At 46.8% G+C, this 14194-nt stretch overlaps 1 protein-coding gene across 2 annotated transcripts in view; it reads right to left on the bottom strand.

Annotated features, from left to right (window-relative positions):
- Positions 1-14194, bottom strand: part of SLC4A11 (solute carrier family 4 member 11) — a 92737-nt gene that overhangs the window by 63874 nt on the left and 14669 nt on the right. For both annotated transcript variants that reach the window (XM_084204499.1, XM_084204500.1), the window contains exon 3: positions 4073-4216. In XM_084204499.1, the coding sequence (XP_084060625.1) occupies positions 4073-4216 (144 nt within the window). The remainder of the gene's footprint in view (positions 1-4072; positions 4217-14194) is intronic.

Here is a 14194-nt window from a genome sequence, read left to right as displayed (position 1 = left end):
TATCCTTGGCGCCAGCATCCAGCTTTTCTCCTCGTCCCCTTGAAGAAAAAAAGTCATCTGGGCAGGGGCTGGGCCAGGACTTGGATGCCGTGTTTTGTGGCGGCGGGCGTGCACGTGTGTGCCTCTGGAGCGGGATACAGGAAACTGTTGAGTCTCTGTATCTAGGAATGATCAGTTGGAGCAGGGTGGAACGGCCTTTAATTTCTCCTGAAGCGTAATTGGTGTTCCGCTGCTTCCCCCCCACACCCCGGCAGAGCCACATCCTGCTTTCCAATTGGCTTCTCACTGCTGGCAGGAGTTTGTCTTGGTCTCCCCAAAACTGCTGGAGGCACCTCTAAAATCTCCAGTCTGAGCATCAGTAGCAAGTGGGATAAGTTAGGCAGATACAGCTCCACAAATCCTTGATAAATTGTGCCTAAATGTAAGGAGATACTGTGCAAAACCTCTTGCAATGTGAGAAAAGTGAAGCTGAATTGTTTCAGAGCCTCAAACTACAAAAACAACATCCAAAGAACAGTTTTAAAAGCCCAAATTACAAGAAAAAGATTCAAATGATTGTTTTAAAACCTAAAACAGAAAAAAAACCCCCAAGATCCAAATGATGAAAATATGTGCCTGGCTGATTTAAGGGAGCTGCCAAGACGATAAGAACACTGTGACTGATGGCAAGGATGTGCCCCCACATATTCCCAAGACTCACTTGCATGACCTGGCCATTAAATTTAAGGCCCAGCCTAAACCAAAATGCTGTATTTACTTGCAGGGATTTAATTCCAGGTGTGCTGCAGATAAAGCTTTCCTGGACAAAAGCCTGGAGTGCCAGGACAACGAAGAAATGGCTTCTCACTGACAGAGAGGAGAAAAAGCAATTATTTTACAATGAGGGTGGTGAGGCCCAGTTGCTCAGAGAAGCTGTGGCTGCCCCTGGATCCCTGGAAGTGTTCAAGGCCAGGTTGGATGGGGCTTGGAGCAAACTGGTGTAGTGGAAAACATTCCTGCTTACTGCAGGGGGGTTGGACTAGATGACCTTTAAAGGTCACTTCCCACCCAAACAATTCTGTGATATTACTTGCAAACATTTATTGTGACTTCAGAAAAAGCCTCAGCCTAGAAACCACCCTGGATCTTCCCCCAAAAATGCAGATCCCAGGTTCAAAAACCTCCAGCTTCAGATAAACACCCACCTTCCTGTTAGAGCTACGAACATTCGCTGAAAATAAATGTTACCACCAAAATCCAAGTTAAAAGGATGAAAAGCAGAAGAGAATTAAAAATACCCTTCCATCAGTTAACACAAGGAAGCACTGAAACACCCAGGAGAAATGACCCAAATGTCACCAGTGAGCAGCATTTTAGTGCTCAGGCATCTGCACTGCCTTGGGCTCAGTACTCCCTGCAAAGGCAGCCAGTATTCATTAAAAATAAGACAAGCCATACTTTGAACCCCAGATTTCTTCAAGCCATCCTGTTTTACACACACCTGTGCACAAAGCCCAATATTTTATGTCAATGGTCATTTCTTGGAGTTTTATGGGTCGTGCTGTGTTTTGTTGGCTCAAAGCTTAATCCCACACAGTGATCTTTGTAAAACAGAATTGCAGTGGAGAGCATCCAATTATGCTCATGGAGAGCTGCACACACATCACACAGAGAGGAACAGCTCAACAGGATGATGCAGAGCTGTCACTGCACCTGTAATTCCACCTTCACTGCCTGCCAGCACCTGCATCCCAGGGTTCCAACTCATCCCCTCCCTAAATGGGAATTTTGGATCTTTTAGCCCTTTATTAAGGTGGGCAGCAACCTCACAGCAGCTGACCCAAAAAAGTCTCCAGCAGGAGAGAGTTTGGGCACCACATTCAGCCAAGAGACTCAAGCATTTCATCCAGCTTAAGAGAACACAGGAAAATTAGATGAGGATGCAAAGATTCCAATCCTATGCTTGGTTTTCCTCTGTGTTTTCAGAGAATCTGAGGATTTTGTAGGATCCTGGTGCACCAGCTCCCCAGGGGTAGGAAATGAGGTGTTGGGGTTTCTGGCATTGCCTGGAGAAACCTTACTTTTATTTCCCCCTCCTTTCCAGCTTGGACAAACCATGCAAAGGTTCAGCTCCAGCTTTGTTCTAGGAAATCAAAACCTGAGTATAAAAGCAAACCTTCCAAAGAGTGGCAGTGATGGAAGGGAATTTCTGTGCAGGGAACAATTCACTCCCAGATACAGCTTGGCTCTGGCATAATTAAACCTCAGTTTGGGAATTGGGCCATTTTTTCAGAAGTTCAGGTTCTTTTTCTTGGAGGATTTTAAGGGGCTCATCTCAGCCACCCAAAAAGTCACCCCTCCAGGAGGATCAGCTGTGCCCTGGGCAGCCACAGACTGATTTAATGTGTATAAAATCCAGCCTGGAAGAAACTCCAGTAAAACCATCTCTGTAAAGGAACTGATAGCCCAGATGACTCCAACACCCGGGCTCTGATTAATTCTTTGCATAACAGTGAAAAAGTTGGATTTTGGCTACCTGGATCACTTCGATGTTGCAATGGAGGGGAAAAAAAATCTCTTTTTTCACATATGTCCTTATTGAAAGTGTGGGCTTTTGTTTTGCCTGAAGCTCGTTTTAAAAATCTCCAGCCTTCCATTTGAAACAGGACCCCAGCACACCAGAAATCCATTTTTCCTTAAAAATTCTAATAATTCTCAGCTGGAAAAAAAAAAAAAGGATACAACTAATAGCACCAGCACAAACAGCAGTGCTTCAGGGAAATAAGGCAGTCTTTTTTGTCCTGTTTTGAATGGAAGAGAAAACAAAAAAAAGCCCAGGAGGACACACAAGGAAAGTGAATTTCTTCAGATGCAGAAGAATCCACAGCACTTGCATTCCTCATCCCTAAACAATGCACCCCACGGCATTAAGTCCTGACTTGTCATAGCAGAGCACAGCTCCCTTAAATCTTTCAATTAAGATGGCATTTGGAAAATTGCAGGCTTGGAAATTGCTGGATATTATTCCTAAGTTCAAGTCATTGCTCAGAGTCAAAAAGCAGACTCCAAGATAGTCAAACAGGGGTCCAGGCCGTGCCCAGTCTGCATCACCATTCCCAGTAACTGCTCACTGCACATCAATTGGGATTTGCATGTCACTCCAAAATAACTTTTAACAAACTTAAAGGACTCTCTGACACTGTGACACCAAGAATAATCCAGAGCCTGTGCATTTAATCTCTAAAACAGTCAGTGTCCACACAGGCAGGCTCCAGCTGCTGGGACAAATCCAGGCTGCTGCTGTGTCCCAGAGCTGCGTTTTCCCAAGCACATCCCACAAAATCCAACTTCCACAAATTGGGTGAGAAATGACCTTAAAGATAATCCAGTTCCACCCCCCTTCCATGGGCAGGGACACCTTCCACCAGACCAGGTTGCTCATGGTCCAACCTGTCCTTGAACACTTCCAGGGAATAAAGAAGGTTAAGTTTTGTCTAATTCAGAACTACTTATCTTACTAAAATTGAAAACATTTTCTAGAAAAATAAAATGGTTGCTACAGCTAAGCAAGATTGTCACAGCCACCAGCCACAAAAAAACCTCTTTAGCTGTATGACTTGATTGCTGTCTTCTCCTAAAACCTCTGTTTTTCAGTCCTGGCTTGGCACTAGGTGGGATCTCAGTTTAAATCTGGATTCCCTTCTTCTTCCAGCTTTATTTTCAAAGGATTCACTAAGCATCAGCCCTGGATTTTATGGGAAATTAAACGAAAAATGTTTGATTTTGTGCAGAGGGAAAAAAGTTCAAAATTGCGTATAAAATGAAACAAATTGACAGAAGTTTTTGGTGAAGGGCTTGGCTATTTTCCTCCCCCATCATTTATCAGTAGTGATGATTAAAACACTGTGCCAGAAGCAAAGATTCAAGGATGGATTGAACACGGCCTGGAGCAACCTGGCCTAGCAGAAGGCGTCCCTACCCTTAAAGAAACAACATTTAAACTCCCTTCCAACCCAACCTGCTGTGATCCCACAAAATCCCACCAGCAGCACCAACCCCCCTTTGCCATCCCTGCTTTTTTGGGGCCACTCACCGGTGGCGCTGGGAGCGCCCTCGAGGTTGACGTTGACGAAGAAGCGGATGCTGTCCCCGGACACGATGGTGGAGTTGACGCCGTCGAAGAGCTCCTCGCTCGCCGCCTCCTCCTTGGCATCGTCCGTGTCGCACTTGAGGTACCCTGACAACGAGATGGGGGTGCCATGAGAGGGCAGGCTCGTCCTTGTTGTTGGCACCGAGGAGACGTCTGTGGTTGCGGACTCCGAGTCCGAGTCCACGGCTGCGGAGCTCTCGGCCATGGCCGGGGCCTTGTGAGGCGCCGCTCTGAGGGCCTGCGAGGCCCGCGGCGTTCAAGGAATGGCGCCCAGCATGTTTTGGGGCGGCCTCTGCGGCTTCTCCCTCATGCCAGCAAGGCTCAGCTACCAAACCTCGCTCCCCTTCAGGTAAAAGCCACCTCAAGATGAAAATGCTGCATAAAAACAGCACCAAAAGCAAGAGTTGCGCCCCAGCCCAGCCCGAACCCAACACCTCGACCGAGCCGAGGCCGCGCCGCTGCTCTGCGACGCGGCAATTTGAAACTACGGGCGGAAAAATTTTAAAAAATAGATAAAAGAAGTTTCCAAGGAGACACCTGATATGGACAGAGAGACCCACGGTTCCCCACGGGGCAGAGGAGCAGGTCACTGGGGGTGGCAGCACTGAGAACGCGAGACAAGTTTCTTAATTACACCAGACAACTCCTTAGCCTTTTGCAAGGCTTTAATTAGAGTTTAACCCAGCCTCATCCAACAGCAAAGTGGTCCCTGCAACATCTCATTAGGGAGCAGCTGGAGGACTCTTGTAGCACACTCATGTATCATGTTTAATTAGGAGAATTAGGGACATTATAGAATGTCGATTTTTACATTACCAGGATTATTCAGCAGCTTCTCCTCATCTTCTAACAAGTCTTTTATGCCTAATTTGAAGCAGGAGGGAGATATTTCATTAGCTGGCTCTAGGCACTACAGTGAAATGAAAAGGGGGAGCTTCAAGGCAGAGGCTTGAATGGAAACTAAAATATTGATGGGGTTTTTTAAAGCCTTGTATAAGCAAATGTGGAGGCAGCAGCTGAAAGCAGCACATGCTGCCTCTGAGGGATCGAGCCAACAGTTCTCCACCACAAAACACAAACCCAGAGGAGTGAGGCCACAAACAGGAACTCGGCGACACAGGACAGGGGCTGCAGCATTTCCTGCTACGAGCTGATGGAGCTCAGCATCCCCCCAGAGGGCTCAGAGGGTGCAAAGGGGCTGCAGGAGCTTCAAGCCTCCAGATGACTCCTAAACTGCTTATCAAAGGTGTGGGAAACCTGATAAAGCCCCTCAGATTAACTCCCCCTCCTAATCTCTGCCTCCTTCACCTTATAGCTTGACAGGAATAAATGTGAATAAGCCCTGCCAAAAGTGTTCTGAAGGCTTCAAAAAGCATCCAGGGTGATGCTGTCCCCATCCAGCAAAGCACACCGAGCATATCACCCTCTGCTGCTGGCAGAGCTTGGGGTGTTTGCATCCCTGCACAATGGAAACTTGTCCAGACAGAAAAAAGTGAAGGGAGGAAAGCACAGGAAACACCTGAATGCTGAGGGCACCACCAGCTATGGAATCTCTGCTGGCAGATGTGGCAGGGATGGACAACAGCCAGACAAGGTGCCTGCTGCCATCAGAAGTACTACAAAGTCCCACACAAGCATCTCAATCCAAAACTAAGTCCAAAGTTGGGGTGTGGCTCCTCCAAAATGCACGATGGACACCACAATCTCTCCTCAAAGCTGAGCACCCACAGTGCTGACATTCCCCTCAGTGCCAGGGGAGTTTGGGCAGCCCTGCAAAGGAAAAAAAAATCAGCCTGGGGATGGCTCTTTCCACCTCAACCAGATCCAGAATTGCAGGCTCAGGGAAGTTCTGAGCTTCATCTCCAACGTTCCCACTCACTGGCTCAGATGGGAGACACCTAAGGATGGTCTGAGCACCCAGCTCTGAAACATGGCTGAGCTTTTCCTCACTGTCCCAAAGGAATTAGATGGGTAAATAGGGAAAAGCCAAGCAGGGAAAATGATTTATTCCCATCCCCAGCCACTGAAACTGGTTTGATAAGAGGGTGGCAGTGGTGGAAACCAGAGAGGGCTGGAGACAGGAGAGAAGAGAAGCAGCCCAGGAGCTGGAAGAAGGGCAAGGGTGGAGTAGCATCAGAGGGTTGGGCAGAGGTCAGCCAGGACTCTGGCAAGGGAAGCATCCTCTGTTCCTCCCTCTTTAGGGGAGGAAAGAGCAGAACAAAAGGCAGCCGAGCCTCGTGTCCCTTGGGCAAGGCATGGACAAAACACTCGGCCTGCAAATAATCCCCAACCTGGGCTGGACAGGAACTGCACTCCCAGACAGGTGTCTGCTCTGTCACTGACCCACCTCCAGGCCTCAGACCACTCCTGTTTGCAATCCTTCAGCCTCTTTCATCTGCCAGGAGTTTGAAGCCATGAGCAATTCAGGCCTGTCAAATGCAGGGTGACCTCGAGGTGCCACAGGCTCTGTGGTGGCAGATGCATCTTCCCTCTGAGCTGCAGCCCTGCCTCCAGCCCTGGCAGCTGCTTCCCTCCCCATTCCCTGATGCTCCCCGAGTGCCACCCCCGCTGCTCGAAGGGCAGCAGATGCCACGAGCGACAGCAGAAGCTGTTCAGCTCCTCTGGGAGTCTGATGGGGGTTTTGCAGAAGTTCAGAGCAGGATCTGATGTGGCTGTCGCAGAATTCGTGCAAATACCAACCAAGTTTCCATATGGAAGTCCCAGAAATGCTTCACAGGCTTTGTCAGGAGCAGTTGCTTCAGAGACAGAGGGCAGAGTTAAACACCTTTTCATTGGCATCAGGTTTTCTGGGGGAACAGTTTAAGATCTCCAAACTTGGGTGTTCCCCTCGTCTTTATCTCTGCAAGTTGGCACCTTCAGATGAGGGCAGCGTTTGCTGAAGTGCCACGAGCTATGTGACAGGGCCAGTCAGAGCTCTGAGCACAGAAAGTGCAACTTCAGCCCAAAGTATGGTCTAAAAGAGAAAGGAGAGAGAAGAGAGAAGAAAGAGAGGAAAGAGAAAAAAGAGAAGAAAGAGGAAGCAGAGGAAAGAGAGGAGCGAGAGAGGAGAGAGAAAAGAGAGAGAGAAAAGAGAGAGAGAAAAGAGAGAGAGAAAAGAGAGAGAGAAAAGAGAGAGAGAAAAGAGAGAGAGAAAAGAGAGAGAGAAAAGAGAGAGAAAAGAGAGAGAAAAGAGAGAGAAAAGAGAGAGAAAAGAGAGAGAAAAGAGAGAGAAAAGAGAGAGGTTTGGCTGAGGAGGAGCTGGAATACAGTACAGGAGGAGCTGGAATACAGTTCAAGCTGGCCCAGATCAGTGCAGCCCTCGTGCACCACGAAGAACACACCTGTGGTCAGGATAATCTCCCTCAGTCCACCCTGCAGGACTCTCTCATGGCAAAGAAATGGAAAAATGTGGGAAGTGCACAAGACCAAGGAGAGCAAGCAGCATCCTTCAGTGCTGCAGGAACAAAACCCCCTTTGCAGCCAGAAGCAGCAGATGCTTTCACCTTAAAGCCTCCTCTACCTTAAGGGCTTCCCTCAGCCCACACTATGCAACATGAAAATAAACCAGAATAACCAGAAAATAAACTCAATTTTATGCAGGTGCTGGGAAGCAAAAAAAAAAAAAAGGGATAATTAGGATTTCTCTGCTGATTCCCCTCCAAAGCATCAGTCCTTCCTCTGTAGCTCATCCCAGACCTGCCATGCTCTAATATCCCAATATCCACCCAAGATCAGGCTTGGAGGAACCTGATCTGATGGAAGCTGTTCCTGCCCATGGCAAGAGGGTGATGGATGATCTTTAAGGTCCCTTCCAACCCAAACCATTCCAGGATTCTATGATTCCATCCCCAGCCTTCTCTCTTTCCTCACATTCTCAGCTCCACTTCACCTCCCAGCTCCTCTCACAGCTCTGACAAGGTGCCTGCCCTGCAGCTATTTTGCTTTGGAGCTGAGTTTTAGTGCCCAGGGCTCTGTAGGGAGCAGCAGTGACTGCAGCTGCTGCCATCAGAGGTGGCACTGAGCGTCCCACTGCTGCTCTGGTGGCACCTGGCAGCTGCACCTGGGGCAATAAAATCAGCTGAGCAGGAAGCTCAGCCTCAGCCACAACAGATATATTCCCTGGAAAAGCTGAAGTGGGAGCAGCACTCCCAGCCCAAGGACTGCAGGCTTCTCCAGGAAAGCCAAAAACCTTAATCAAGCTCAATTTCCTGGGAGAAATGCAGCTTTATTACTAAAAACATCCTCTCACACCCCAGGTGATGGGAATTATTCCAGCCACAACCCCTGCACAACCTCTCAGGTGACAAAGCCACTTGTGGAGCTTTAACCAACATCTGCAGGCACAAGCCACTAACTCAGAGCAGCTTTCTGGAAGCAACTGATTTTAGCCCTCAATTTCCAAGGCAATCTCTTCTCCAAGCCTGGAAAACTGTTCTCATCTACAGCAGTGCTTATTCCCTCTGTCAAACCCAAGCTTCCAGAATCATGGAATTGCATCTCCTCCTCTTCACAAGTGGTAGTTACCCCTCCAAAACTCTCCTCAGAAAGCCAGGAACCTCAAACTACATTAAAAGAGGCTTTTTGAGCTATGATTGGCAATGCAACACTATCAGCTTGTCACTTTAAAAGCCATTTCAGATTCTTCAAGTGAGTTTTTAGGCACAGAAGGCAGCAAATTGTTTTGGAGAACCATTTTTGCATCCATTTTCTCAGAGGAATTACAGGTCAAGTACAGAAGGTCAAAGGAATCAATGATAATCATGTATATTCAATAGTTTTTAAAGGTAAAGGAGCATCAGCTGGGACATGGGCATTACCCTAAAATCCAGCCTGGTTCTTTGGAGCACCCCAGTGCCTGGCTGTAATAGAGTATTAAGGAGCTCAAGAGAGATTTAAGCCTAAAATCTCACTTGATAATACTGACATTAAGTTAAAAAAAAAAAAAGTCATCTTCACCTAATTTTTCTCCTTGTGGATTTTTAACTTGCTCTAGCCAAATCAGACACTGATTTTCAAGAAAGGTGTGAAGTTTTAATTAACCTGAGCTCTCAGAGGGTTTGCTTCACTCCCTGCAGGCTCCAATTCACTGCACCACTTGGAAAACACCCAAATCCCAAACTTTGGGTGCAGAAGGAAACTCAATTATAATGGAGCATCCACTTCCAAACTGACCATTCCACTCTGCACAGAAACCAGAGATCCCTGGTGCCTCCACAGGTTAGGTAACCTTCCAGTCAGTTAACTCAGGCAGGGAGAGAGCAACTAGAGGATTCAGGAGAGATCTGGAAGAACTTTGTACAAGTGTTATCAGTTCTCCAGTCTCCAGAACATTCCAGAAAAAAAGGGTTTAAGCAGCATCCTTGCCCACAAAAGCAAGTTTGTGGGCACATCTCACAGACTGATTCCAGCATTATCACCTGCTTGCCAAAATAATTCTCATTTTTTCCAGATAAAATGAGAGCAATTACATTGCTATAACCACATTTTTAGGTAAATACACACCTAAATTTTACACATCCCTGCTGAGGTTAAACTGCAAAGTTTGGGGTTTGTTTTGAATGACAAAGAGTCATAAAAAACCTCTTCCTTCCTAACAAATTATTGCATTTCAGAGACAAGAACAACTGCAAGGCTGCAGCCAGCCAGCAGCACCCAAAGCTGTCTCTCACCCTACTAAAACTGTGAGGCACAATGATTAAATAAATCTGGATGCTTGCTAGGATTTTCAGCTTTTTCTCTGGTTCACAGCTGAGAGAGTCCCTGGCAAGGCTCACAGGAGATTTATTTACCCCTGGCAGCCACAGGGACACTGTGCCAGCCCAGGAGACATCTGGAGGGCAGGGGGTGTCCCCAGACCTCATGGTTGGACTGCTGAGGATTTGCTGCTGAAAATTCATCAGCCAAGAGGACCCAGAGCTTATCTTGAATACCTTGGTTAGAAAAACTCCTTTACTAAGATTCACAGAGAAGTTGTGGTTGCCTCATCCCTGGAAGTGTCCGAGGCCAGGCTGGACAAAGCTTGGAGCACCCTGGTCAAGGGGAAGGTGACTCTGCCCATGGCAGGGGTGGAAGAGATGATCTTTAGGGTCCCAACTCAAATAAATCACTCCAGGTTTAAGCCAAATAATTTGGGTTGGCACAGGCAGATCTTCAGATCGTGTAAATTGGATTTAGAGACGTGTCCCCCAGTGCTAGACCTTCCACAGGTACCTTAAGAGCCAGGGAAGTGCTGGGTGAAGCTTTTTGGCTCTCCAGCACTCCCTATAAAATACAGATTTTCTGCAGCAATGACCACCTGCTACAATGATGTCAATCCATTACCTAAGCTCAAGAGCACAGATTAAACCACAACCTCCTCTTGGAAAAGCAAAAAATAAAATCCAAACCAGAGGCAGAAAGTGCAGAGCAGATGAGTCACCAAGAGCAGAGCTCTCCCACATCCCTGCACCACTGGCTGACCATAACCTCAGCTGCATCTTCCCAACCCTACTCCAGCTTTTTGTCATGAAGACCTAGATGAAAACATCAAGCTTCCCCTGCCACTTCAGTGATAATTCATAACAGAACTCCAAGAGCTGATCTGCTGAAAAAAAAAAACCAACTAAAAAAACCCCTCCAAAACAAAACAAAACAAAAAACAAAACAAACAACACCCAGGCACTTTTGAATTAATTCCAGTATTGTATTTTGCAGCCAGATTTCTAGGAAATGTTGTGAATAATCCAAGTAATTCAGTGGAGTGTTGTGGGGGTTTTTTGTTTTGTTTTTACAGAACACAGGAGCATGTGGAGTTTCAGTGCTGCAGCAGAACCTTCAGAAATCAGGGGTGTTCCTGCTCCTTTTACTATTTTATTAAAGCTTTTTCTCCTGATAATTCCAGAAATAAAAATGTGCAAGAGACCTGGGAGCCATCTCCTGGTGCTCTCCCACAGGTAGGAGCAGTTCATCTCCTGCTGGCAAACTGGACATCTCATGGGAAAAAACCCATTGTGAAAGGAACTTGTTTCACAAAAACATTTAAATTAATCTCCAACTTAAGCAAACAATTTCAAGATAGATAAAGTCAAATATATTTTAAAAAAAATTTAAAGAAGAAAAAAGAAAGAAAACTCCCCCAGAACACATACCAAGCTGAACTGCAAACTGAAAAACAAAAACAAGCAGATAAAATATATCCAAACATCCCAAGCCAGACTGGGGCCTTGGGGCCCTTCAACACAACTGTGATTTATTGTGCCAGCAAAACCAATTAATAAGTCAGAGGAGTCCAAGCAGTGAGGGATTTGCTCTGGGAGACCAGAAAAAAAAATAAATTTATGCTGCAGGATCTGTTGAGCCAGCTTTAAAACAATGCAACAATTCAGATATCCCCACCACTGCACTGGGATTCCTTCCCTCAGATTTTGCAAGAGGAACCAGAAAACTTCTGGGTTTGTGTCTTATCAGGGAAAGTTTTTGGCTCAGTTAAAAACCATCACAATTTGGGCAGAATTTAATCACCTGCAGGTAATTCCAGTGATTTTAGAGCTCCACCTCCACGAGGAGGGTGCAGGATGCTCACAAGAGACAGTGGGGGGCTTGATGAGTTCATTCTGAGCCCTGATTGCTGAGCTGCATTTTATCAGGACTCCAATTATCCCCAGGTTCTGACTGGGGCTACACAATCATCTCATTACTCACCTACATTCACCAGAAAGAAAACTCATTTGTCAAAACAACCTTTCAGAAGATTTAAGCGACTTTAACATGCAAGGAGGGGGACACCAATTACCACCAGCCCCTGCCAGGTTTGTTTGTGCAAGAGGCTTTTTCCAGAGACTCAAAAAAAATGAGTAAAAACATGGATTTTCATCAGCAAGATGGCAGAGGACAATTGTTAAAACTGACACTACACACGGGCTGAAAACAGACCATGGCCATCTGATGCCATCAAATCTGCTGCCACCACCCTCGATCAGAAATGTCCAACTGGACAGGCACAAATTTATTTCCTTTTTTTCCCTCTTAATATTGTCTGTACAGAACAAACTCACCAGATTTTTTTCCAGCTACATTGTAAGTATTTACCTCATGCAAGGCACTAAAAGCCACAAAAGTGGCTTTGAAGTTCTTCCAGAAATAAGGGAGAACTTGAACTCAAAGCTGATTTCCTTGATGAACTTTCCAGATCTTTAGCTAGTTAGGTTGGGAGATGGTTGGGACCATAACAACCTCTGAATTTCCCAAATAGTCACATATTAATTCACTAGAAAGTCCTTCCAGGGCTTTCCCCAGCTCCTCAGTAATTACCAGAGCTACAAATTACTGAACACTTGAAGTTTTTATGGATGTAAACATCCAGGAGGATCTTCCAAAGCTCTGCTTTGGTGCTGCAGCCAAGATCACGCTCACTGCAGTCCTTTCAACTGAAAACAAGGTTTCAACTTTTAAATTTTAACATTGCTGAGAACACAAGAAGGGTAAAGAAAAGTTAGCTGGCAAAAGACAGACCTAGGCTCCAAAGAGAGCCTCAGATATGCTGAGAAACAAAAACATCCTAATTACTAAGAATACAGAAAACCATATGTATATGCAAGATCCCAGGAGGAGATAAGGGAAAAAAGCTCCACTCTACACAGAACAAGAATATCAAAAGATGTTGCCCTGCTGAGAAAAGGGAGGAAAGTGTCCAAAAAACAGAATTAAAGAGGTTTCTTCTTTTCTTTGCCCTCTTTAGGGGGACTGGGGATTTGTATTGCCTCAGAGGTGGGGCAAGAGCATCTCCTGCCTGGCAGAGCCCCACAAGCAGCGCCACCAAGCAGCTCGGTGATTTTGTAGCTCCATTTCAAAACAAGCTGTTTTGAAACCCTGTGAAAAGGTAACATCTTTATCTGTGGTTTCCTCTAACCCTGATGACGTTTTGGGGTGAAGGCTTTGAGAATCTGAGGGCACAGAACTCCTGCAGAGAGATCACCAAAGCAGCGCAGCGGGGATGGGAGCGCTCACACCCACCCGCACACTCTGGGATGTGCTGTCCACACACTCCAGGGCCTCGGTTCAATCAAGCAGCAGAAGGTGACTCATCACTCCAGAGCAGCTGAACTCTTCCAAAAGGTCACTTTGTAATGAGGAGTAAGAGTGACAGCAGCTCTGAGAGTGAAATCACCAAGAAATCCAGCGTATTTCCAATCACAAATAACACCACACAGGCCAAGGAGGAACTTGTGAGCAACGTCCCCTCCTTCCCCAAACCACACAAGCACAACAGGAAAGCAGCACAGAGCTCCTCAAAGCCCTCAGAGGCAGCTCCAAGGTGCTGCCTCCTTAAGGCAAAGGAGGAAGATGAGTAACTCCACAAACACAGGGCAGAAATGCCCATTGCCATGGGACCAAGTCGACAGAAGGAGAAGCCTCTCAGACGATGCCACAACAAGAAAAAAAACATCCAGAGATCTAATTTTGGGGGGTTTTTTTGTTGTTTGTGAGGATATTTTGAGGAAGGCAAGACTGAGTCCTGGAAGGGGACATGTAGAGCCACCTAAGATGTCAGGACAGACAGCCAGGCTGTGGCAGAAGGGTTTGGGAAGAAGCAAGGACCTGTCCTGCCTCCAAAACCAGCAGCATGTCTCCCCAAGCCCTTACACTGCTCTCAGGCAGATGCTGGGGGCTCAGCCACCTCCCCAGATCCCAACCTGGGTCACCCTCTCCCATTCCCAGTCCCCAGGAAAGCACCAACCACATCCCAAGAGCCCACAAGCGAGGTGGGAAGGAGGGAAGGAGCAGGGCTACCCCAGCCTCACAGCCCACATGCCCTCTCTGAGGTCAGGCATTATTTTCTGCCCTTCTGCAACTCAACCCAGCCTCCAGAGAACACCTCTGGCTAGAGATGAGAGGACTGGCTTCCAGTTTTGTCCCCTGACTCCCCAAAATTTGTTCTTTGCATGAGAAAGGGAGAGCCAGTGCCAAAGGAAGTGCTGTCACCAGTGGTGCTGGATCAGCTGACATCTGGCAGACATTCAACTTCCCCTTCCAGATGTCAACCGAAGGCTTGGCCCTCTGGAACAAGAAAGATGAGCCTGGTGACAG

This window comes from Fringilla coelebs (genome assembly GCF_963513975.1).
Source record: "Fringilla coelebs genome assembly, chromosome: 4".
NCBI lineage: Eukaryota > Metazoa > Chordata > Aves > Passeriformes > Fringillidae > Fringilla > Fringilla coelebs.
Note: the sequence above shows the minus strand (reverse complement) of the source record. Positions and strands in the feature narration are given on the sequence as shown.